This window comes from Anomaloglossus baeobatrachus, chromosome 5 (genome assembly GCF_048569485.1).
Source record: "Anomaloglossus baeobatrachus isolate aAnoBae1 chromosome 5, aAnoBae1.hap1, whole genome shotgun sequence".
In the NCBI taxonomy this organism is placed as follows: domain Eukaryota; kingdom Metazoa; phylum Chordata; class Amphibia; order Anura; family Aromobatidae; genus Anomaloglossus; species Anomaloglossus baeobatrachus.
The window spans coordinates 40,542,327-40,567,265 of NC_134357.1; the positions used below are offsets into that span (position 1 = coordinate 40,542,327).

A 24,939-nucleotide genomic window follows, 5' to 3' on the forward strand; every position below is an offset into this window, starting at 1 on the left:
TTTACCTCCTAAATTTGGGGTGCGTCTTATAAAATGAAAAATATGGCTGTAAGTCAGCGTTTGCTGCTGAAGGCTCTTTTGTAGGATGTCCAGTATAAGCAAGAGCAAGGTTGACTTAATTTTTTTTTGTCCTTTTTACAGAAATATGAGATGATTAAAACAGAAGATATTCCTAATCTGGAGAACTCCAACTTCTCCACCAGGGTGATCAAAGACATTGCACAGAATATATTATCATTTCTGAAGTCAAACTGCACAAAAGAAGGCCACACATACTGGCTGTTCAAAGGTAATACGGGGCAGACGAGAAGTGGATTCTTCGTCCTGTGGGCAGATTATATTATTCACATCTGTCCCTTGCAGCCAGCGGCAGCGACATCGTGAAGCTCTATGATCTGACCACCCTGTGTGAGGAAACCGAAGACAAGTACCAGAACCCCTTCACTATGCCGGTGGCGGTGTTACTCTACAAGTAAGTAATAATCAGTGTAATAGCCTGAAAGTTATCCAGACTTGGGCTAGTTATACGAAGCCCGAGTACTAAATGTCACCGCTGTATTCGCCTACCCCAGACATCGCAGGCTGTGTTCAGATCATGAATGTCGGATGTTGAACCTAGCTTTGGGCTTTGTTCACATGTTGCGTTTTTGCTTTTTTGGGGTTTTTTTTTCTGCAGCCAAAACCTGCTCTTGGCAGTTGAACAAAAAAAAAATATTGAATTGTATTACTGCCTTTTTCATTCTTCTTTTTTTTTTTTCGTCTCTGCAATTTTTGTGCCTTTTTGTCTACAGAACATGTTCAAATAAAGTTAGCCTGTTGCAGCAAAATCACGGCTGTTGCGTTTTTGCAGCGTTTTTCCACTTTCTCATTGCTTTCAATAGGAAAATTGACATGCTGCTGCTTTTAAAAATGCAGTAGGTTTCCATTTGTCGGGGGGGGGATAAATATGTGCAGGAGATTTCTGAAACCTTATAGGTTTTGCTGGTGCTGTAAAAAGCAGCTTTTAATTTGTGTACAACTAATGAAAAAAAAAAACACTGCAAAAAACGCAATGTATGAACATAGCCTTATACAGTAATGTTCTTGCAGACTACCTTTTTTATTCTACTGTTGAGTGAGATCAAAATCTTGAATGTTTGCAACAGTTTTGCACATGTACCGTATTTTTCGGACCATAAGACGCACTTTTTTTCCCCCAAATGTTGGGGGAAAGTGGGGGGTGCGTCTTATGGTCTGACTGTGGCTGCGGAGAATGAGGGTGCTGCGGTGGAGCAGGTCATCGGGGGCACGAGCAGGCTGTAGCAGCCTGCCGTGACCACGTGGGCCCGCTCATTTAATATGCATGCCCATCCTCCCGCCCATCTCTCAGCGCTGAACCCGGCGCTGACAGGTGGGCGGGGTGATGGGCAGGGATAAACAGCCGGCCCGCATGATCACCCATGGCAACTGCAGCCTGGAGTGATCATGTGCGGCTGTATTCACTGCCCCCCGCGCCTCATCAGTGCGGGGGGCAGTGAATCAGTACACATTACTCACCGTTCCCCTGCAGCATCGCCATCTCCTGTCTGTCGGGCAGCTGACTTGCGTGGAGACTAGCGGCGCACAGCAATGACGTCATCGCTAAGCGCACGTGTCCACACGCAGCTGCCGGCACAGACCACCAGGGCACATCGCGATGCTGCAGGGGAACTGGGACGGCTCCACTCAGCGGCGCTGCTGCTGACATAGACGGTAAGAGGAGAGGTGCTGCAGGGAGTGAAGTGAGGTAAGGTGAGTATGAACGTTTATTTTTTTTTTTTTTTTTATGTGCCACAGGATGCGGCCATACACCAGGATGATGGGGGGTGTATGAGCAGGCTGGGGGTATATTATGAGCAGGCTGGGGGTATATTATGAGCAGGCTGGGGGTATATTATGAGCAGGATGGAGGTATATGAGCAGCATGGGGAGTATATGAGCAGGCTGGGGAGTATATGAGCAGGACATTACCCCATAACAGTGTCAGCAGCAGATCCTCGCCCCATAAGTGTGTCATGACCATATTTTTTGCTTAAAATTTTATTTTCCTATTTTCCTCCTCTAAAACCAGGGTGCGTCTTATGGTCCAGTGCGTCTTATAGTCCGAAAAATACGGTATATGCTTACATATCTGTTAAAATACAAAAAATATTTAACCCGCAACACTTAATCCAACATTTGCAATGCAAAACGTTGTACAGTATATATCCCAAAAATGACGATAAAAACTTAATCTGTGCACGCGAAAAATCAAACCCTCCCATCATTCCATCTATGGGGGGAAAGAAAAGCATTCGGTCTCAGAAAATGCCAACATAATCCAATTTTTATGCAAAGTTCAGAATCTTCTTAAGCCGCTAAATAAATAAAAAAAAAGTGTGTGTGTGTGTGTGTGTGTGTGTGTGTACACACACACACACACACACACACACACTATCCAAGATTGATTTTGCAGTAGTCACACTCATGTTGTCTCTTGTCACTTTTCCCCTCCCAATAAACACCATTAAAACAAAATTCCCAAATAGCAAAATTGCAGTTTTTTGTTTTTTTTTTCCCCCCATTTCACGCACATTGGATAGTAAAGTGAGTGCCGTCATGCACTCATCCCACATTTGACTGTGTCAATGGAAAAATAAAAAGCTGGACTTCCAGTTCCAGCGCTGGTATGTGAAGACGTGGGGGAAGCAGCTCTCTAACCTGTAAACAACTCCCCGGTGCACAAATCATCCCGGAATGACTGGTTGGAGGAGGGCTGTGAGGTGGACGGCGGTGCATGGAGCGTTACCTACTGAGAGGCGGAGGAATACCGAGCAAAGCCCGCGGAGACAGGTTGGAGGAGTCAGCACAGGCCTCTAAGATGCTGGAGGAGAGGAGGGAGAGCAGCGCACTGTAAAGGGTACTTTACACTCTGCGACATCGCTAGCGATTGCTAGCGATGTCGAGCGCGATAGCACCCACCCCCGTCGTACGTGCGACATTTGGTGATCGCTGCCGTAGCGAACATTATCGCTACGGCAGCATCACACGAACATACCTTGTCAGCGACGTCGCTGTTACCGCCGAACAATCCCTCCCTCAAGGGGGAGGTGCGTTTCGGCATCATAGCGACGTCACTGCGGCCGGCCAGTAGAAGCGGAGATGAGCAGGACGTAACATCCCGCCCACCTCCTTCCTTTCTCATTGCCGGTGGACGCAGGTAAGGAGATGTTTGTCGCTCCTGCATTGTCACACATAGCGATGTGTGCTGCTGCAGGAAAGACAAACAACATCGTACCTGTGGCAGCAGCGATATTAAGAAAAGGAGCGACGTGTCAACGATCACTGTTTTTTTTTTTTTTAACGATTTTGTGATCGTTGATCATCGCTCCTTGGTGTCACACGCTGTGATGTCGCTACCAGCACCGGATGTGCGTCACTAACGACGTGACCCCGACGATATATCGGTAGCAATGTCGCAGCGTGTAGGGCACCCGTAAGGGTGACGGGCGGTTTGCAGAGAGAGCACGACAGAGAAGCGCAGCAGCCGCTAGGCAGGGACATAAGTTACCCCAGACAGGCCAGAGAGGTGGCGGAGCAATTATCCAACTACATCATAGAGACACTAGTCACTTTGGTAAAGGTAGCTTTATCTGCGCTGCAGGAAGATGTGGAGCAGCATGATGTACAGTTGACAGATGCGGAGCAGAAGGGTGTCTGATGCGGAGGAGGCTCTTAGAAGGATGGAGAGGCGGCTCAAGGAGCTAAATACCACTGCTCAAACAATGAAAGATAAAATTGATGACCTCGAACAGGTCTAGGAGGAGAAATGTAAGGCAAGTGGGACTGCCGGAATCTGTACTTACCCGACAGTGGGACACGCTTTGGTGCATTTACCCCAGGCACTGGGACTGAGCCACAGGTGCCGCGTGGAGAGAGCCCACAGGATAGGCCCCATAAAAGAGCGTAAGATTGAGGTGTGCAGCCAGACCAGGAGAGTTAACCAGAGCAGGCCAGGTCATAATAAAATATCTTGAATACAAAGACCAGGAGGAGATTCTGCGGGTCTTCAAAAATGAAAGACAGCCACTGAAAGTCCAGGGACATAAAATCTTGCTCTTTAGTGATTACTCTGTGGAGGTAACACAGAATACAAGCCTTCAGCAAGGTGTGTACAACCTTCTACCGCAAAAAATGCATTTGTATTGCTATGTTGGCTGGTTGCCTTTTAAAGTTTATGGCGCATGGAGGGGGTTGTGGATTTTATGCGACACGATCAAGACCGATAAGCTCATTCTACTGGGAACATGGTTAGGTTAATTACATGGAATGTGAAGGGGCTCCAGTCACCGCATAAGTGTAATATGGTCATGAAACTTCTTAAGAGGCTTAGAGTGAATATTGCCCTGTTACAGGAGACCCACTTGCCAACTGGAGACTTTTTTTCGTATGAACAAGATGGGGGTGGGAGGTGTGTACGGTTCCTCCTCGGTCGGTAGAAAAGCAGGGGTCTTAATTTTGATTAACCGAAATTATGTTCATACAGTCGAGACCCAAGGTAACGACAAAGAAGGGAGGGGAGATAGCTTGCCCTCAGGGAAACTTTAGCATTCACAATATTTATGCTCCTAACATGGAACAGTAGCCCTATTACGATTTCTTAACAAATAAGATGTTGTTGGACACGACAACACACAAAGTGGTACGAGGGGACTTCAATGCGGTTATGTCTTCAGAAGAAGATAGACTGAGGAGGGCGGGGGGCTTGAGAGGGACTTCAGATGGGTTTTTTCGAACATTGCTGATGGCCACGACATTACGAGACTGTTGGAGGATGCATCATCCCCATGAGAGGGAATTTACTCATGATTCCCATCCCCATGATGAGTGGTTGGAAATTGACCATATATTGACGAGCTCTGCATTGACCCAGAGAATAGTTGAGATGGCGATGGAGAACATGGTGATTTCGGATCACAGCCCGGTTCTAGTCTGGGTGATGAATAAAATCCAGAAAGGTCGGAACTACATTTGCGTTTTCCCACATTTCTTTTGAAGGATAGCAATTGTCATCAAATTTTGAAGGAGTGGTGGGTGGAGTATACTTACAAACGAGGAGCATGCGCAGGAGGCATTATTGTATTGGGAAACCGCCAAAGCAGTCTTGAGGGGCAAACTGATGGGGTACACGGCCAAGTTGAAAAGGCAGACCAATGAGAGGTTTCAAGAAACTAGCCTAGCAGTGAGAGAAAGAAGCCTGTAGTGAATTTATGGAAAGACAGTCATAAAGGACAAAGGAACATTGGATAGAAGTGAAAGAGAGATTTGAGACCTGGGTGGATAGGAAGGAAAACTTGGATAGGTCCCAACAGGAGGTGGACTTGTGTAGGTTTGGGAATAAGGTGGGGAGACTTTTGGCAAATCTTGCAAGGGGCAAACGACAGACAACGCGCATAACTACTCTATCCAGGCATGATGGGAGTAAGACAACGGACCCTAAAGAAATCAATACCTTGGGTAATTTCTACGTGGGCCTATACAAGGAAGGGGAGAGGGCCCAGAATTAAGATGCCTAAGCTTTCGGAGGAGACCCTGCATGACTTGAATTTGGAAATAACGACGGAAGGGGGATAGCTAGGCTCTGTGGTGTTCCTGTAGCGAAGTCGAGCATCAAATATTTGGGGGTTCAGATAGGGACACTGAGACTATTTACTGCTTAATTATTCCCCACTAATTGGGAAAATAGAGCGCGAACTACAGTCGTGGGCCAACCTCCCGTTGACACTACTAGGATGGAACCACTTTCTAAAGATGATGAGCTTTCTGAAGCTAATCTATCCACTTCAGATGATACCGTTGGTTCTGAGACATACGGACGTTAATAGGCTGACTAGGGAATTCTCAAGTTTTCTCTGGCAAGGGGTTCGACTGAGGATTAGCGCCAAAAAATTGATATTACCTTTGGAGAGGGGGGGATCAAACTACCCAATGTTAGAGGCTACAATTTAGCTTGCATCATGAGACACGTAGTGGACTGGCTGAGGAAGACGAATCGTTACTCTGACTGTGTACTGGAGGCAGAATTTTGCAAACCTTGGTATTTGAGATCCATTATTCATACCTCCATCCCGAATTTACCGGCTAAAATAAAGCACTCTTTAGTTTGCAGGGACACACTGATGGCGTGGAAGGCCGTAAGAAAAAAAGTTTGGGTTAGTGTAAAGTACTTGAACATTTGGGCTCATCTGGATTTTCCGCAGGGACTAGAGAATAAGCTTTACCTGGAATGGAGAGAAGGGGAATCGGGACACTGAAAGACTTCATGGATATTACGGAAGTAAGGTGGCTGATGTGAAGACTTGATTGATAGATACGGTCTGTGACCATTTCAAACTATTCAGTATGGGCAGGTTAGGTGGAGAATAATGCCCAAATTGCAGAATATCACCAAGGCGTATAGGGCCAACCAGATGCATGAGGTTATAATGAGAGACATACCTCTACACTATATGGGGAGCTGAGAGAGGTGCTGGTTCCTAATACTCCTGGCACGACTTAGGGGCATGGGCTCGGCAAGAGGGAGGAGAAGATATTAAAGGGGTGGATGGTATTATGGAAGTGCATTGTCAATGAAACTTGGAGGGATACTCAATGTAGGTTAATTCACAGGGCAATTTATGGATTTAACATCCCAAATAGACGGAATCCGGACAAACTACTGAATTGCCCAAACTGTAATACTGAAAAGACAGATGTGTACCGTGGGATATAGCAGTGTGGGGAGATCTGGAAGTTTTGGACACAGGCACAGTCGATAGTGTGGGAAGCCTGGAAGGTGAGGATGGAGCTGGAGCCTCTCCTGTGGATATTTCAGTATACACAGAAGGGGAGGATATGGACTAAGGGGGAGGATATGGACTAAGGGGGGAGGATATGGATTAAGGGGAGGATATGGGGCAGAGGCTTCCAACATTGTTTCATTTCATAGCGATGCGGGCAAAAGGGCAATACTGCAGAAATGGTCGGTAAAAGAAGTACCATCACGGGAGGACTTAATGAATCAACTGAAATTCCTGCTTAATCTGGAAAAATTGAAGGTGGAGAGGAAAAAGGATAAACGAAAAGACACATTTTTTAGAAAATGGAGAGTTTTCATTGCGCGGAAATGTTCTGAGAACGACATAAGGCAGATTATGTCCCCATTTACTAACACGTAATGGTACCTTACCGAAGACCTGCAGGGTCCCTTGGGTAGACTAAAGTCACAAGCTCGATAGTGGGGTATAGGTCATTTGGGTGGGGGCGTGAGAAGGCTCGGTCGTGTCGCAAGGGGGTATGGGTGGGGAAATGTTCATATTGCTTTGTTACTAAGGGGGAGGGATAGGCTGCAGAGTCAATGATGGGGCTGAGATATATTTTTAGGGGGATCATTATTTCTAAATTGAGAGGCCTTCCATCTCAAGAATGAAGTATGTTTGACATATGCTTTCCCCTTCCCTTGTTGTGTCGCAAGGAGGGAGGTGTGGGAAAATGTTAATGTTGCTTTGTTACTAAGGGGGAGGGATAGGCTCCATGTATTTGGATTAACAACCAAGGTGTGTGAACAGGCGCTTCTGTATATAAGCATGATCCAGATTAGGGGCTCAAACGTCTTAATATCCTCCCTTTTTCCTAAACCTTCCTAATTTCCCATTCAAGGAGCGTTCTATTATTTCCCAGGGCCACGTTACAGATGTCATCCCTTATTTCTTCCGGCCTAATATGCCTCGATAAGTAGGGACAGGTTGTAATATTTATGTCTGAATAGAACCGGGAAATCGGCGTGAGTAACGGAGCCTCGAGTCTCAGCGGGACCGTAAAAGAGCCGCTCAAGACTAATTAACCGCTGATGAGTGAAGTGATTAAAACCCATCCCTCAATCCCTTCCTGCTAATAACATCAATAACAGCCTGTATCCTTTCTGAACGCTTTGGTGTTCTGTAATCCATGTCACTTGTGATATTTCCCCAGAGCGCGCTTATAAACACAGCCATCGTCCCTGCGGAGCTGCGCTCGGCACTATAACATTAGATATTTCACATGAAGCATTAAATGTGTAAAGTTTTTACAGCGGAACAGCGAAGCAAAATGAACGGCAGCTGGTGTGAGGGGGACCTCGTGTGGCAGCTTGTGGTACTGCAGCAGCAATGCTCTGATGCTTTTTTTTTTTTTTTATTTTAATTTTATAGGGTGGCTTGTAACATGATGATGAAGAAAACTCAAAACAGAAAACATTACGGAACTATTCGCACTTTGTTATTAAATTGTCTGAAGTTAGTGGATAAAGGACGGCACCCGCAGGTAAGGTTTGTTTTTTTTGTTTCTTCCAAGGACTTGTTCACACTTGGGAGGAATTGCTGCAGAGTAATTTAATTTAGAGCAAACGAGTTGTATTCTGAAGGTATTTTTCATGCAAAAATTGACCTATGGTGCATGTCAATTTCTGATCTGTCGTAAGGAGGTAAATGCGTTGGCTTGGCTATTGAAATGATCCGTTAGCCAGCCCCCTACATAGTGTGTGCACAGAAACCATTTTTTCTTGTGAATAAAAAGTGGATCTGCCAGGATATCCGTGCTGATTTGCTAATAGATGTAGTAGAGTTGGTGCAAATCGATTCCCAGAACCCGGACATCGTCCATGTCTTTAATCTGTGGCTACTGCACATGAGCTGTGAGAGCAGAGTCGTACCAGATGGCATCAGGACGCTGTTTAGAGTCTTAAGGATACATACCATGTTTTCTGCAACTTGTCTGCCCTGTTGCAACCTCTGTGTAGACACTGAGCCAACAGGCAGGGCCAGAAATTTAGAGCTTTAACCCCTTCAGCCACCGGGCACTTTCCGTTTTTGCTTTTGCTCCCCTTCTTCCGAGAGCCGTAACTTTTTTTTATTTTTCTGTCAATCTTGCCATGTAAGGGCTTGTTTTTTGCGGGACGAGTCGTACTTTTAAGTGAAACCATCAGTTTTACCATATAGTGTACTGAAAAACGGCTAAAAAATTCCAAGTGCGGAAAAATTGCAAAAAAAAGTGTGATCGTACAATAGTTTTTGGGATATTTTATTCACGGTGTTCAATATATGTTAAAACTGATGTATCTATGTGATGCCTCAGGTCAGTGCGAGTTTGTAGACACTAAACATGTATAGGTTTACTTGTGTCTAAGAGGTTAAAAAAAATTCACAAGCTTGTCCAAAAAAAGTGGCGCACGTTTTGTGCCATTTTCAAAAACTGTAGCGTTCTAATTTTTCGGGATCTAAGGGTCAGTGACTGCTTATTTTTTGCGTCTTGACCTGACGTTTTTAACGGTACCATTTTTGCGTAGATGCTACGTTTTGATCGCCTATTATTGCATTTTGCGCAAAATTTGCGGCGACCAAAAAATGTAATTTTGGCGTTTGGAATTTTTTTTGCCGCTACGCCATTTACTGATCAGATTAATTTATTTTATTTTTTGATAGATCGGGCATTTCTGAACGCGGCAATACCAAATGTGTATGTGTTATTTTCTTTATCGTTCCTTTGGGAGACCCAGACCATGGGTGTTTAGCTTCTGCCTCCGGAGGACACACAAAGTACTACACTAAAAAGTGTAGCTCCTCCCTCTGAGCTTATACACCCCCTGGTAGCCAGTCCTAGCCAGTTTATTGCTTTGTGTCAGGAGGCATACATCCACACATGCATTCTCATCTGATTTGTTTGACTTTTGGAAAGAGTTTAAAGAAAAGCGGGTCCATGTCTGGACTCCCGGCATGTCCCTTCTCACCCCACTGTGTCGGCGGTGTTGTTAAGGTTGATTTACAAGGCTGCAGCCTTACATGCCGCGCTCCTTCACCATCCCTTCTGGGCTCTGGCTTGAAGTGGGAGCCAGCACGGTCTCCATGCCTGGCAGGAGTCCGGTCTCCATCCACAGCCCCTTGAGGATTCTGTTGGACCGGAGCACTCATCCCCAGGGACATGGCCCTGCGGCTCAGCAGCTAAGTACCTGAGACGTTTATGTTGGGGGTCCCGGTTCTTTATTGTAAGGGGAGAGTATGCTGTATGTGATTGTTTTAACTTTTCCGGCGGGTTCTCTAGCTTTTGAGATGGTGCCTGCTTGTCGGCCTCGCCGCTTAAATTTAGGCCCCGGCTTCGCCGGAGGCCTAGTTTCATTTTCCTGCCCTCGCATGTCACTCATGCAGAGGGACAGGTTCGGCTCCTCCCGGCGGCCGTTCTACACAGGGAAGGGACACTCCCCACTGCTGGGGCATCCCTCCTTCCCTGCAGGTCTCTATAGCCCTCCAGTTCCCGCTCTTTTATAGGAACGCCCTCTTCTCAGGCAGAGTTCACTCTGCTCTGGGACATCCTGTATTCTGCATCTCTGCTGAGGTGCTGCGACTGGGGGACCGGGCTTCGGGATCTGGAGGGCACACAACACCGCGCTCAGCGGTCTGGTAAGCCACAGCCGGTCTCCGGTTGTGGACCTCTGTATATTCTCCCTGGGGTTCATTCTCTGCAAAGCCCCCACTCCAGCAGCATGTCTCACACAAGGAGCAAGGCTCCAAAGCTTTATTCTGCATGCACTGCATGTAAGCTCCTGCTGCCTGAGCCGAGCACCTATCCACATTGTGATGTCTGCTCTAACTTGGCGGTGCCACAGCCTGGAGTCTCACCCCCAGTGGTCTCTCGGGCTGCTGCTGCACCTGTGATTGAACCCCCGGCCTGGGTATAGTCCTTTTCTAGGTCCGTATCCCAGTCATTTGCTGAGTCCATGGGGCTTTTGTCCAGGACTTTGATGAATATGCATCAGCCCCCCTCACAGGGTGCCTCTAATACTCTTGACAGAGGACTCCTATCCTCTGACCTCCGTCCATCGGAGCTCACGGAGGATTCATCATCTTATCCCAGACCCCGTCCTTCTGAGAGAAGGCGCAGGGTTTCCTCCCCCTCCCCGTCCCACGTCTCTGTCTCAAGAGCTGACTCTCAAGATGAGGAGGATGCCCTCACTGGGGGCTCGGAGGCTATGTATCCCATCGATTTCTCTGAGGGTGACTCAGATGTTAGTGATTTGATTGCTTCTATTAATTCTGTGCTGGATCTCAATCTGCCAGTGTCAGAGGAGCAACTCTCTTTGGCAGAAAAACATCAGTTTACCTCGCCTAAGAGAGTGAAGAGTGTGTTCTTTAACCACTCCAGTTTTCAGACCGCTGTGACCCAGGGCCTGCCCTGACAAACGCTTTCCAAAGCGTGGTTCTGATGACCGGTTTCCATTTCCACCTGAGGTGGTCAAGGAGTGGTCTCACTCCCCAAAGGTAGACCCTCCGGTGTCTAGGCTATCAGCCCGGACCGTTGTCGGTGGCTGACGGCACCTCACTTAAGGATTCCACTGACCGTCAGATTGACCTTCTGGCCAAATCTGTGTATGAAGCTGCGGGGGGCGCCTTTTCCCCGACTTTTGCAGCAGTGTGGGCTCTCAAAGCCATCTCTGCTTCTCTAGAGGAGATGCATTCCCTCACCAAGGAATCTATGCCTGAGATGGTTACCTTAACTGCTCAGGCTTCAGCTTTTTCATCCTATGCCATGTCTGCCATGCTAGAGGCTGCTCACCGCACTGCGGTGGCTTCAGCTAATTCTCTTGTTATCCGCAGGATTTTGTGGCTTCGAGAGTGGAAGGCAGATGCTTCTTCCAAGAAGTTTCTTGCTGTGCTCCCTTTTGCTGGTTCACGGCTGTTTGGTGAACAGCTGGATGAAATCATTAAAGAAGCTACTGGCGGGAAGAGTACTTCCATGCCACAAACCAAGACCAGGAAACGTGCCCAGGGTAGGAATCAATCGAGGTTTCGTACTTCCATACTCTGAGAGATCACCCCTCGGCGCAATTCTGGGCCACTCACAGCGTCAGTGCATTAGGTGATCTTTTTGTCCCGGGAACCACAACCCTCAAGTCCTTTGAACAAGTCCAGATTGAATATAATGTTCCAAGATCACAATTCTTTAGATACCTGCAGATTCGCACAGCGATTCAATCCCACATACAGAAAATTGGAGTGAGGAAATTGATATCATCACTTCCTATGATAGGTATTCTAAAATCACAAGGACCTCGAGGCCTCATCTCAGCTATATATACTTACCTGTTGTCAGTGGGGGTGGAGTCGGACCCCTTGCCAGCCCAGGATAGATGGGAATCTCTAATTCCCTCTCTACAGGGAGAGGAATGGGAAGAGATATTGGAATCTCCGACTGCGGTATCCCCGTCGGTTAATAATAAATTGATTCAATGCTACATTGTCCACCAGGCATACCTTACTCCAACTCGATTATTTAGTATGGGCCGTTCTCGTACATCGGAGTGCCCGAGGTGTCATCTCTCATGGGCAAATTTCATACATATGATTTGGAGCTGTCCCAATATATCTTCGTACTGGCGGGGAGTGACATCTCTGCTGACATCGATTGTGTCGATTCCTGTCTTGTGTGACCCTTTGATATGCCTGTTTGGGGTGGTGGAGGAAGAGTCCTGGGATCATTACATGACAATATTCCTCAGAGAGGCATTGTTTCTGGCTAGGAAATTAATAGCTCTGAGGTGGATGGGAGATTCGAATCCAACTGTGAGGTCCTGGGTTAAACTAGTCAATGCAACCATAGTCTATGAGCGGGTGGTATATTATAATAGGGGGTGCCCGGGAAAATTTAACAAAATCTGGGGTTTGTGGAATTCTTCTCCAGACACACTTGCGGAGGTTTGAGGGAGATTATGCGGATAATGGTGGTTCCCGTCAGATGTTGGGATATGAAACACTGTCCAATGATATATTGAGGTATAATAATGCAATGTGGCTGTTGTTCTTTCTTTCTTCCTTTTTCTATTCCTCTTTCTATCTTGTTTTCAAAATATGGTCATGCTGATAGTTAGAGCTGTTCTTATGCTCAATATAAAATTAGATATATATGCAAATGATAAGTAGTATGGATAAGAACATTGTTCTATGTTAAGTGCTAAAGATATTATGGACTTTATATGACTGTTTATTGTTATATTTAAATATTACTATCTATATACGGAGCTATCTTTATATGGCAAATGTCAGTTGTACCATGTTTGAAATTGTTAATAAAACGAAGTTAAAAAAAAAAAAAAAATCGAGGTTTCGTTCCTTTCGTTCCTCCAACTGGTCATCCTCTAAGCCTTCCGCCTCGTCCGCTAGCTCAGCTAAGGATCAGAAATCCAACTGGCACCCAAAAGCGCGTCTGCAGAAGACCGCAGGAGGTTCTGCCACTAAGGCAGCTTCATCATGACTCTTGGCCCGCTCCAGCCACGTCCTTAGTCGGTGGCAGGCTTTCCCACTTTGGCGACGCTTGTTTAAAGCAAGTCTCTGATCAGTGGGTGAGAGACATCATATCTCACGGCTACAGGATAGAATTCTCTTCCAGCCCTCCAAACAGATTTTCTTTATCGTTCCTTATGGGAGACCCAAACCATGGGTGTATAGCTTCTGCCTCCGGAGGACACACAAAGTACTACACTAAAAGTGTAGCTCCTCCCTCCGAGCATATACACTCCCCGGATGACAAATCCAACCAGTTCAATGCTTTGTGTTCGGGAGGTCACACACACACATGCATCCTCTGATTTTTGATTTCAAAGATTTGGGAGAAAAGCGGGTCCAATCTGGACTCCGGGCATGTTCTTCTCACCCCACTGTGTCGGCGGTGCTGTTAAGGTTGCTTTCAGGGCTGGAGCCTTCACATGCCGCGCTCCTTCGCCATCCCTTGGGGCTCTGGTTTGAAGTGGGAGCCATCACGGTTCTCACTGCTTTGCAGGAGACCGGTCTCCATCCGCAGCCCTGTTCAGGATCCTGCCGGACGGAGCGATGACCCCCCAGGGACCTGGCACCTGCGTCTCAAGCTAAGTACTGAGACGTTATTACCACAGAAAGTGGTCTTTCTAGGGGTCCCTTGTACTTTATTTGTGGGGGAGAATATGTTATATGTATGTTTTAACATTTCCGGCCGGTTCTCCAGTTTTCACTGGAGAACCGCGCCGATGGTGCCTGCACGCTGGCCGCATGTTTAAATCTAGGCCCCGGCTTCGCCTGAGGCCTAGTTTCGATTCTATGTCAGTCAGTGCAGTGAGACAGGGTGGCTCCGCCCACCGGCTGCTCAGCACAGGGAAGGGACACTCCTCACTGAGGAAAGCTTCCCTCCCCTGTATGCCTCATTTGCCCTCCGTCCTGCTCTCAGAGTAGGCCCCGCCCCCTCTCCTCGCTGCGGACGCCATTTTCTCAGCGTTCTAGGGCACAGAGATCAATGTCTGCAAACACATTGTGACAAATGGGGGCCTGGGACAGAGCCCCCAGTTCTGGGGGATCTGGAGGGCACAGAGATGCCCCTATGTTAAACAGTCTGGCAAGCCACAACCTCCGGTTGTGCAGCTGCTTATACACTCTGTTTATATACTCTGCTGGGGTTTTTTTTCCGAAAAGCCCCCACTTCTGGGGAATCTGGAGCAGAGATGTTATGTTAAACAGTCTGGCAAGCCACAACCTCCGGTTGTGCAGCTGCTTATACACTCTGTTTATATACTCTGCTGGGGTTTTTTTTCCGAAAAGCCCCCACTTCTGGGGAATCTGGAGCAGAGATGTTATGTTAAACGGTCTGGCAAGCCACAACCTCTGGTTGTGCTGCTGCTTATATACTCTGTTTATATACTCTGCTGGGGGTCTTTCTGGACAGAGCCCCCATTTCTGCAGCATGTCTCATATCAGTGCAGGGCTGCAAGGCTGTTTTTTTATTATTCACCGAATGTTGACTCGTACTGTCTGTACCGAGCACATAATCACATTGTGATGCCTGCTCTGACATAGTGGTGCCTCAGCCTGGAGGCTTATCCCCAGTGGTCCCTCCGGCTGCTCCGGCTCCGGGGTAGAATCCCTCTCTCCAGGGGACAGCTGTCCCGGACACTGCTGAGCATGCATCAGCCCCCTTCTCAGGGCGCTTCTGCTGCTACGGCTCGCTCAGCAAAGCTCACAGAGGATTCTTCATCTGGGAGCCCGTCCTCCTAAAATGGAGACGCAGGGTCCCCTTTCCCTCCTCGCCCCGCGGCTCTGGTTCACGAGCTGACTCGCAGGACAAGGAGGATGCCTTACTGGGGGCTCGGACGCTCTCCATGTACCCCATTGATCTGTCCGAAAGTGACGCAGATGCTAATGATTTGATTGCGTCCATTATATTTGTACTGGACCTCAATCCGCCTGTATCAGGGGAGCACCCCTCTTTGGCAGAAAAGCATCAGTATACCTTGCCTAAGAGAACAAGGAGTGTGTTCCTTATCCACTCCAGCATTCAGGTCACTGTGACCAAGCCCAGAGCCTGTCCTGACAGACGCTTCCCAGAGCGTGGTTCTGATGACTGTTTCCCCCTTCCACCAGTGGTGGTCAAGGAGTGGGCTCATTCACCAAGGGTGGACCCTCCGGTGTCTAGACTTTCAGCCCGGACAGTTGTATCAGTGGCTGACTGCACCTCTCTGAGGATCCCACTGTCCGCCAGGTTGTCCTTCTGGCCAAATCTATATATGAGGTGGCAGGGGCCTCGTTCTCCCCATCTTTTGCAGCAGTGCGGGCTCTCAAAGCCATCTCTGCTTCTCGGGAGGAGATGCATTCCCTCACCAGGGCCTTTATGCCCGAATTGGTTGCCTTAACTTCCAGGCTTCAGTCTTTTCATCCTATAGCTGGAGACTGTCACCGCACTGCGGTGGCCTCGGCTACTTCCCTCGCTATCCGCAGGTTCCTGTGGCTTCGAGAGTGGAAGGCAGATGCTTCTTAAGAAGTTCCTTGCTGGACTCCCTTTTGCTGGGACCAGTCTATTCGGTGAACAACTGGATGAAATTATTAAGGAAGCTTTTGGCAGGAAGAGTACTTCCATGTCACAACCCAGGAAACCTTCCAGGGCAGGAACCAGTCGAGGTTTCGTTCCTTTCGTTTCCTCTAACTGGTCGTCCTCTAAGCCCTCGGCCTCGTCCACTAACTCAGCCAAGGTCCGTAAACCAACTGGCGCATGAAGCCGCGTCCTAAGTCGGCAGGAGCTGCTGCCACCAAGGCAGCCTCCTCTTGATTATCTGGCCGCGCCAGTAACGTCCTTGGTCGGTGGCAGGCTCTCCCTCTTGGGCGACGTGTGGTTTCAACATGTCTTCGATCAGTGGGTGTGGGTTACCATCTCCCACGGCTACAGAATAGAATTCTATTCAGCCGCCAAACAGATTTTTTCTGACAACTCCCCCCTGCTCCAAGGCCGCCGCCTTCTCACAGGCCGTGGCATTCTTGCAGGCCAATGGAGTAATTGTACCAGTTCCCGACTGGGAACGGTTCTGAGATTTCTACTCAAATCTCTTCCTAGTCCCTGAAAAGGACGGTGCTTTCCGACCTGGTTCTCAAGCTTCTCAACAAGCATGTTCAGGTGCGGCAATTTTGTATGGAATCTCTGCGATCAGTCAATGACCCAAGGAGATTCTTAGCATCCATCGACATCAGAGATGTCTCTCTGCATGTGCCATTCGCAGTTTCACACCAGCGTTGGCTACGTTTTGTAATCGGAGAGGAACATTTCCAATTCGTGGCTCTCCCCTTTGGGTTAGCCACGGCCCCTCGTGTATTCACCAGTTGCGGTTCTGCTCCTCCAGGGGTTGGTAGTGATTCCTTACCTGGACGCCCTTCTAGTCAGGGCTTCATCCAGTGCAGACTGTCAGCGGAGTGTCTCGCTCACTCTCGCCACGCTTGCAAGTCCACTCTGACCCCGACCCAGGAACTTACGTACCTAGGGATGCAATTCGAGACTCTGCTGGCACTTGTGAAGCTGCCCTTAGTCAAACAGCAGTCTCTTCATCTGGCGGTTCGCTCTCTGCTGAGGCTCCGCCGTCATTCCATCAGGCACCTCATGCAGGTGCTGGGTCAGATGGTGGCGTCAATAGAAGCGGTTCCCCTTGCCAGTTCCATCTGCGTCCCCTGCAGCTGGACATTTTCCGCTGTTGGGACAAGGGACTTCTTCCTTGCACAGGCTGGTGGCTCTGTCGCCACAGACCAGGAGCTCTCTTTAAGTGGTGGCTTCGGCCCCTCTCTCTGTACCAGGGACGCTCCTTTCTGGCCCCGTCATGGGTGATTCTCACCACGGATGCCAGTCTATCCGGCTGGGGAGCAGTGTTTCTCCACCACCGAGCACAGGGCACTTGGACTCCGTCCGAATCAGCCCTCTCGATCAATGTGCTGGAAATCAGGGCTGTAGTCCTAGGACTCGCAGCCGCCTAGCAATGTTGGAAGTTCAACATATCCTTCAGTGGACGGAGGACTCCAAGTCCACCATATCCGCAGTCCACATCCCAGGCGCAGAGAACTGGGAGGCAGATTATCTCAGCCGTCAAACCGTGGACAGCGGCGAGTGAGCCCTGCATTCGGCAGTGTTCCGGTCAATTTAGCAGGCAGGGCACTCCGGGAGTGTATCTAATGGCATCCCGGCACAACAACAAGGTCCCGGTTTACGTGGCTCGCTCCCACGATCCTCAGGCCTTGGCAGCGGACACGCTGGTTCCAGATTGGTCCCAGTTCCGTCTGGCCTACGTGTTTCCCCCTCTAGCTCTCTTGCCCAGAGTCCTGCGCAAGATCAAAATGGAGGGCCGTCGGGTCGTACTCATCGCCCCAGGCCCAGGCGAGCTTGGTTCCCAGACCTGCTCCGTCTGTTCGTAGAGGTGCTGTGGCATCTCCCGGACCGGCCAGACGTTCGCTCAGAGGGTCCGTTTTCCACAACAATTCTGCGGCTCTCAGATTGACGGCGTGGTTCTTGAGCCCTGAATCCTTACGGCTTCAGGCATTCCTTCCGAGGTCATCTTCACTATGACTCAGGCTCGGAAGTCTTCCTCGGCCAGGTTTTACCTCAGGACTTGGAGAATTTTCCTGTCCTGGTGTCGTTCTTCCGGCCATGCTCCTTGCCGTTTTTTCCTTGCCGACCATCCTGTCCTTTCTACAGTCCGGCCTGCAGCTAGGTCTGTCCCTCATTCCCTCAAGGGACAGGTCTCGGCTCTGTCAGCGGCATATCGCCCGACTGGCCCAGGTGCGCACCTTCATGCAGGGCGCATCTCACATCATTCCGCCTTACCGGCGGTCTCTGGATTCCTGAGACCTTTCTTTGGTCCTCATGGCCTTACAGAAACCCCCCTTTGAGCCTCTTAGGGAGGTTTCGTTGTTTAGTCTTTCACAGAAAGTGGTTTTTCTGGTGGCCATAATTTCTCTCAGGAGAGTCTCTTATTTGACTGTGCTCTCTTCGGAGTCACCCTTTTTGGTTTTTTTCACCAAGACAAGGTGGTTCTCCATCCAACTCCGGGCCTGCTCCCTAAGGTGGTGTCTCCGTTCCACCTTAGCCAGGACATTTCATTGTCTTCCCTTTGTTCGGCCCCTGTGCATCGCTTTGAGAAAGCGTTGCATGCTTTAGATTTGGTGCGGACGCTCCGGATCTATGTGTCACGCACCGCTGTTTTTTTTAGGCGGTGCACCTCTCTTTTTGTGCTGACCACAGGTCAGCGCAAGGGTCTCTCGGCTTCTAAACCGACCCTAGCTCATTGGATTAGGTCGGCCATATCCGATGCCTACCTATGTTCTCAGATGCCTCCCCTGCCAGGGATTAAGGCGCACTCGACCAGAGCTGTCGGTGCCTCTTGGGCTACGGCTCAGCAGGTCTGTCAGGCTGCCACTTGGTCTAGTCTGCACACCCTTTCGAAGCACTACCAAGTGCATGCTCATGCTTCGGCAGATGCGAGCTTGGGCAGACGCATCCTTCGGACGGCTGTCGCCCATTTGTGAAGTTAGGTTTGCCTACTTCTCAGTTTCTGTTTATTCCCACCCATGGACTGCTTTGAGACGTCCCATGGTCTGGGTCTCCCATAAGGAACGATGAAGAAAAAGAGAATTTTGTTTACTTACCGTAAATTCTTTTTCTTATAGTTCCGACATGGGAGACCCAGCACCCTCCCTGTTGCCTGTTGGCAGCTTTCTTGTTCCGTGTGTTTTCACCGGCTGTTGTTGTAGACAGAAGTTCCGGTTATTCCGGGTTTTACTCTATCTCTACTTATGGGTGGATGTCCTCCTTCAGCTTTGGCACTAAACTGGTTGGATTTGTCATCCGGGGAGTGTATATGCTCGGAGGGAGGAGCTACACTTTTAGTGTAGTACTTTGTGTGTCCTCCGGAGGCAGAAGCTATACACCCATGGTTTGGGTCTCCCATGTCGGAACTATAAGAAAAAGAATTTACGGTAAGTAAACAAAATTCTCTTTTTTTTCTCTCAACTCCCCCCTGCTCCAAGGCCGCCGCCTTCTCGCAGGCCGTGGCGTCCTTGCAGGCAAACGGAGTGATTGTCCCAGTTCCCGCTCAGGAACGGTTCAGAGGTTTTTACTCAAATCTCTTCCTAGTTCCAAAAAAGGACGGTACCTTCCGGCCCATCCTGGATCTCAAGCTTCTCAACAAGCATGTCCGGGTGCGGCATTTTCGCATGGAGTCTCTGCGATCAGTCATTGCCTCTATGACCCAAGGGGAGTTCCTGGCATCCATCGACATCAGAGACGCCTATCTACATGTGCCAATCGCAGTGTCACATCAGCGTTGGTTACGTTTTGCGATAGGAGAGGATCATTTCCAATTCGTGGCTCTCCCCTTCGGGTTAGCCACGGCCCCTCGGGTATTCACCAAGGTCATGGCGGCAGTGATTGCGGTCCTGCACCTCCAGGGGTTAGCAGTGCTTCCTTATCTGGACGACCTTCTGGTCAAGGGTACATCCAGCGCAGACTGTCAGCGGAGTGTTTCACTCACTCTCGCCACCCTAGCCCAATTCGGGTGGATTGTCAATCTTCCCAAATCCACTCTGACTCCGACCCAAAGTCTCACGTACCTAGGGATGCAGTTCGAGACTTTGCCGGCACTTGTGAAGTTGCCCTTAGACAAACAGCTGTCACTCCGGTTGGCGGTGCGCTCTCTCCTGAGGTCCCGCTGTTATACCCTCAGGCGTCTGATGCAGGTCATATGGTGGCCTCCATGGAGGCGGTTCCCTTTGCCCAGTTCCATCTGCGTCCTCTACAGCTGGACATTCTCCGCTGTTGGGACAAGCGGCCTTCCTCCTTACAGAGGTTAGTGGCTCTGTCGCCACGGACCAGGAGATCTCTTCAGTGGTGGCTTCGACCCCTCTCCCTGTCCCAAGGGCGCTCCTTCCTGACTCCGTCCTGGGTGATTCTCACCACGGATGCCAGCCTATCCGGCTGGGGAGCGGTACATCTCCACCACAGAGCACAGGGCACTTGGACTCCGTCCGAGTCAGCCCTTTCAATCAATATGCTGGAAACCAGAGCTGTGCTTCTAGCTCTCCTAGCCTTTCACCACCTGTTGGCGGGCAGGCACATTCGAGTCCAGTCAGACAACGCGACAGCGGTTGCCTACATCGATCACCAAGGCGGGACACGCAGCCGCCTGGCAATGTTGGAGGTCCAACGCATTCTTCAATGGGCGGAGGACTCCAAGTCCACCATATCCGCAGTCCACATCCCTGGCGTAGAAAACTGGGAGGCAGATTATCTCAGCCGTCAATCCATGGACGGTGGCGAGTGGTCCCTGCACTCGGCAGTGTTTCACTCAATCTGCCGCAAGTGGGGCACTCCGGACGTGGACCAAATGGCATCCCGTCACAACAACAAGGTTCCGGTTTACGTGGCTCGCTCCCACGATCCTCAGGCCTTCGCCGCGGATGCTCTGGTTCAAGACTGGTCCCAGTTTCGTCTGTCCTACGTGTTTCCCCCTCTAGCTCTCTTGCCCAGAGTCCTGCGCAAGATCAGAATGGAGGGCCGTCGAGTCATCCTCATTGCACCGGACTGGCCCAGGCGAGCTTGGTATCCGGACCTGCTCCATCTGTCCGTGGAGATGCCGTGGCATCTTCCGGACCGTCCAGACCTGCTCTCGCAAGGTCAGTTTTCTTTGTCGCTCCTAATTGGGAGACCCAGACAATTGGGTGTATAGCTACTGCCTCCGGAGGCCACACAAAGTATTACACTTAAAAGTGTAAGGCCCCTCCCCTTCTGGCTATACACCCTCCCGTGGGATCACGGGCTCCTCAGTTTTCATGCTTTGTGCGAAGGAGGCACACATACACGCATAGCTCCACTGTTTAGTCAGCAGCAGCTGCTGACTATGTCGGATGGAAGAAAAGAGGGCCCATACTAGGGCCCCCAGCATGCTCCCTTCTCACCCCACTTTTTGTCGGCGGTGTTTGTTAAGGTTGAGGTACCCATTGCGGGTACGGAGGCTGGAGCCCACATGCTGCATCCTTCCCCATCCCCCTTCGGGCTCTGGGTGAAGTGGGATTTTACCGGTCTCCAGGCACTGAGACCGTGCTCCATCCACAGCCCCTGGAGACTCTGCTGGATATGGAGCTGAGTATCGTCAGGGACAGGCCCTGCTACGTCAAGGTACTCTGTGTCCCCGTATATATCGCGCCCACACCGCAGCATTGCTGGGTGTGTTAGTGCGCCGGGGACAACAGCGCTGCGCGCTGGTGCCATTCCTATCTACAGCTCTGCTGAGAGGGGACATGTCTTTGAAACTGCCGCGCCGGCCGCTGTTGTCAGTTTTTTCGCTGCGGCGCGGCTGGGACTTGTGGTGCGCCGGGGACTTCCGCGCTGGCCGTGCATATATGACGGCCGCGCTTATTACTCGAGTCCCCGGCTTTTTGCGGCCTAGTTTCGTTTCGTTCCCGCCCCCAGGCCTGCCAGTCAGGGGAAGGGCGGGACGCTGTACAGAACGTCAGCGCAGAGGGCTGGAGTCTGCTTTGCATACTCCAGCCCTCACACTGGGCACAGTGGGACGCCAGTTTCCCGCACTTTGTTTGAGGCACGCCCACGGTCCGCCCCTCTTCACAGGACGCCGGCAGCCATTCCTGTGTGCAGTCTGAGCTGGAGAGAGGAGACTGGGAGACCCAGACACGGGATTCTGGTGCCCACACACCCGCTTTTCAGCGGGCGGTAAGCTGCCCTCAAGGGCTGACCCCCACTGGTGCCGAAGTGTATATTTGTATTTTATGCTTGCAGCTATACATTGCACTGTACGGTCGCGGTGATTCTCTCCTATATACCCTCCTAGATTACTCAGAGGACACAACAGCATGTCGACCGCAAAAAGCAAAGGTGCCAAGGCACAGGCTTTCTATGCTGCTTGTACCGCATGTGGGGCTGTTCTACCGGCAGGTTCCACTGATCCCCACTGTGTGCAGTGCTCGGCCCCTGTGGCACTTGCTCGGCCGGGGCCTCTGCTGGAGGTGACCCAGGCAGAACCTCCTGTGAATACTGTCCAGGTGACAGGGACGGAGTTTGCAGTTTTTGCTGACAGATTGTCTGTGACTATGACTAAAATTCTTGAAACATTGCAGTCTAGACCAGTAACTCAGGCCATGGGCACTGTTAACTCATTGCTCCCTGGTCCCCCTCAGTTGGAACAGCTCCGGGATCCGGGGGTGTCACTTACATCCCAGGGTGATGGCTCTGACACGGACGACAGTCCCAGACAGCCTAAACGAGCTCGCTATGAGCGGCCCTCGACTTCATCTCACTGGTCAGGGTCCCAGCAGGAGGACTCTCTGTATGATGAGGCGGAGGTAGCTGATCAGGATTCTGATCCTGAGACCGCTCTCAATTTGGATACACCTGACGGTGACGCCATAGTGAATGATCTTATAGCGTCCATCAATAAAATGTTGGACATTTCTCCCCCTGCTCCTCCTGGGGAGGAGACAGCTTCACAGCAGGAGAAATTCCATTTCAGGTATCCCAAGCGTAAATTAAGTGTATTTCTGGACCACTCTGACTTTAGAGAGGCAATCCAGAAACACCACGCTTATCCGGATAAGCGTTTTTCCAAACGGCTTAAGGATACACGTTATCCTTTTCCCCCTGACGTCGTCAAGGGCTGGACCCAGTGTCCCAAGGTGGATCCTCCAATCTCCAGGCTTGCAGCTAGATCCTTAGTTGCAGTGGAAGATGGGGCGGCACTTAAGGATGCCACTGACAGACAGATGGAGCTCTGGTTGAAATCCATCTATGAGGCTATTGGCGCGTCATTGGCTCCGGCATTCGCAGCCGTATGGGCACTCCAAGCTATTTCAGCTGGTCTTACACAGATTGACACGGTCACACGTACATCTGCTCCGCAGGTGGCACCCTTAACCTCTCAAATGTCTGCATTTGCGTCTTACGCGATTAATGCTGTCCTAGACTCTACGAGCCGTACGGCAGTGGCGTCCGCCAACTCCGTGGTTTTACGCAGAGCCTTGTGGTTAAGAGAATGGAAGGCAGATTCTGCTTCCAAAAAGTGTTTAACCAGTTTGCCATTTTCTCGTGACCGACTGTTTGGTGAGCGCTTGGATGAAATCATTAAACACTCCAAGGGTAAAGATTCATCCTTACCTCAGCCCAGACAAAACAAACCCCAACAGAGGAGAGGACAGTCGGGGTTTCGGTCCTTTCGAGGCTCAGGCAGGTCCCAATTCTCCTCGTCCAAAAGGACTCAAAAGGATCAGAGGAGCTCAGATTCTTGGCGGACTCAGTCACGCCCAAAAAAGACAGCCGGAAGACCCGCTACCAAGGCGGCTTCCTCATGACTTTCGGCCTCCTCTCTCCGCATCCTCGGTCGGTGGCAGGCTCTCCCGCTTTGGCGACATTTGGCTGCCACAGGTCACAGACCGTTGGGTGAGAGACATTCTGTCTCACGGGTACAGGTTAGAGTTCAGCTCTCGTCCTCCAACTCGCTTCTTCAGAACTTCTCCACCTCCCGACCGAGCCGATGCTCTGCTGCTAGCGGTGTCCACTCTAAAAGCGGAAGGAGTGGTGACCCCCGTCCCTCTTCAGGAACAAGGTCACGGTTTTTACTCCAACTTGTTTGTGGTGCCAAAAAAGGACGGGTCATTCCGTCCCGTTCTGGATCTAAAACTGCTCAACAAGCACGTAAAAACCAGGCGGTTCCGAATGGAATCCCTTCGCTCCGTCATCGCCTCAATGTCTCAAGGAGATTTCCTAGCATCTATAGACATCAAGGATGCTTATCTCCACGTGCCGATTGCTCCAGAGCACCAGCGTTTTCTACGCTTCGTTATAGGAGACGAACACCTTCAGTTCGTAGCTTTGCCTTTCGGGCTGGCGACAGCCCCACGTGTCTTCACCAAGGTCATGGCAGCAGTAGTAGCAGTCCTGCACTCTCAAGGTCACTCTGTGATCCCGTATTTGGACGATCTACTTGTCAAGGCACCCTCTCAAGAGGCATGCCAACACAGCCTGAACGTTGCGCTGGAGACTCTCCAGAGTTTCGGGTGGATCATCAACTTTTCAAAGTCAAATCTAACCCCGACCCAATCGCTAACATATCTTGGCATGGAGTTTCATACTCTCTCAGCGATAGTGAAGCTTCCGCTGGACAAACAGCGTTCACTACAGACAGGGGTGCAATCTCTCCTTCAAGGCCAGTCACACCCCTTGAGACGCCTCATGCACTTCCTAGGGAAGATGGTAGCAGCAATGGAAGCAGTCCCTTTCGCGCAGTTTCATCTCCGTCCACTACAATGGGACATTCTCCGCCAATGGGACGGGAAGTCGACGTCCCTCGACAGAGACGTCTCCCTTTCTCAGGCGGCCAAGGAATCTCTTCGGTGGTGGCTTCTTCCCACCGCTTTGTCGAAAGGAAAGTCCTTTCTACCACCATCCTGGGAGGTAGTCACGACAGACGCGAGTCTATCGGGGTGGGGAGCAGTGTTTCTCCACCACAGGGCTCAAGGGACGTGGACTCAGGAAGAGTCCACCCTTCAGATCAATGTTCTGGAAATCAGAGCAGTGTATCTTGCCCTACAAGCCTTCCAG

At 50.2% G+C, this 24,939-nt stretch overlaps 1 protein-coding gene across 3 annotated transcripts in view; it reads left to right on the plus strand.

Annotated features, from left to right (window-relative positions):
- The window catches only part of EDRF1 (erythroid differentiation regulatory factor 1), a 182,963-nt gene that overhangs the window by 52,047 nt on the left and 105,977 nt on the right, over window positions 1–24,939 (plus strand). For all 3 annotated transcript variants that reach the window (XM_075348435.1, XM_075348437.1, XM_075348436.1), the window contains 3 exons: window positions 142–289; window positions 364–472; window positions 8,226–8,337. In XM_075348435.1, the coding sequence (XP_075204550.1) occupies window positions 142–289; window positions 364–472; window positions 8,226–8,337 (369 nt within the window). The remainder of the gene's footprint in view (window positions 1–141; window positions 290–363; window positions 473–8,225; window positions 8,338–24,939) is intronic.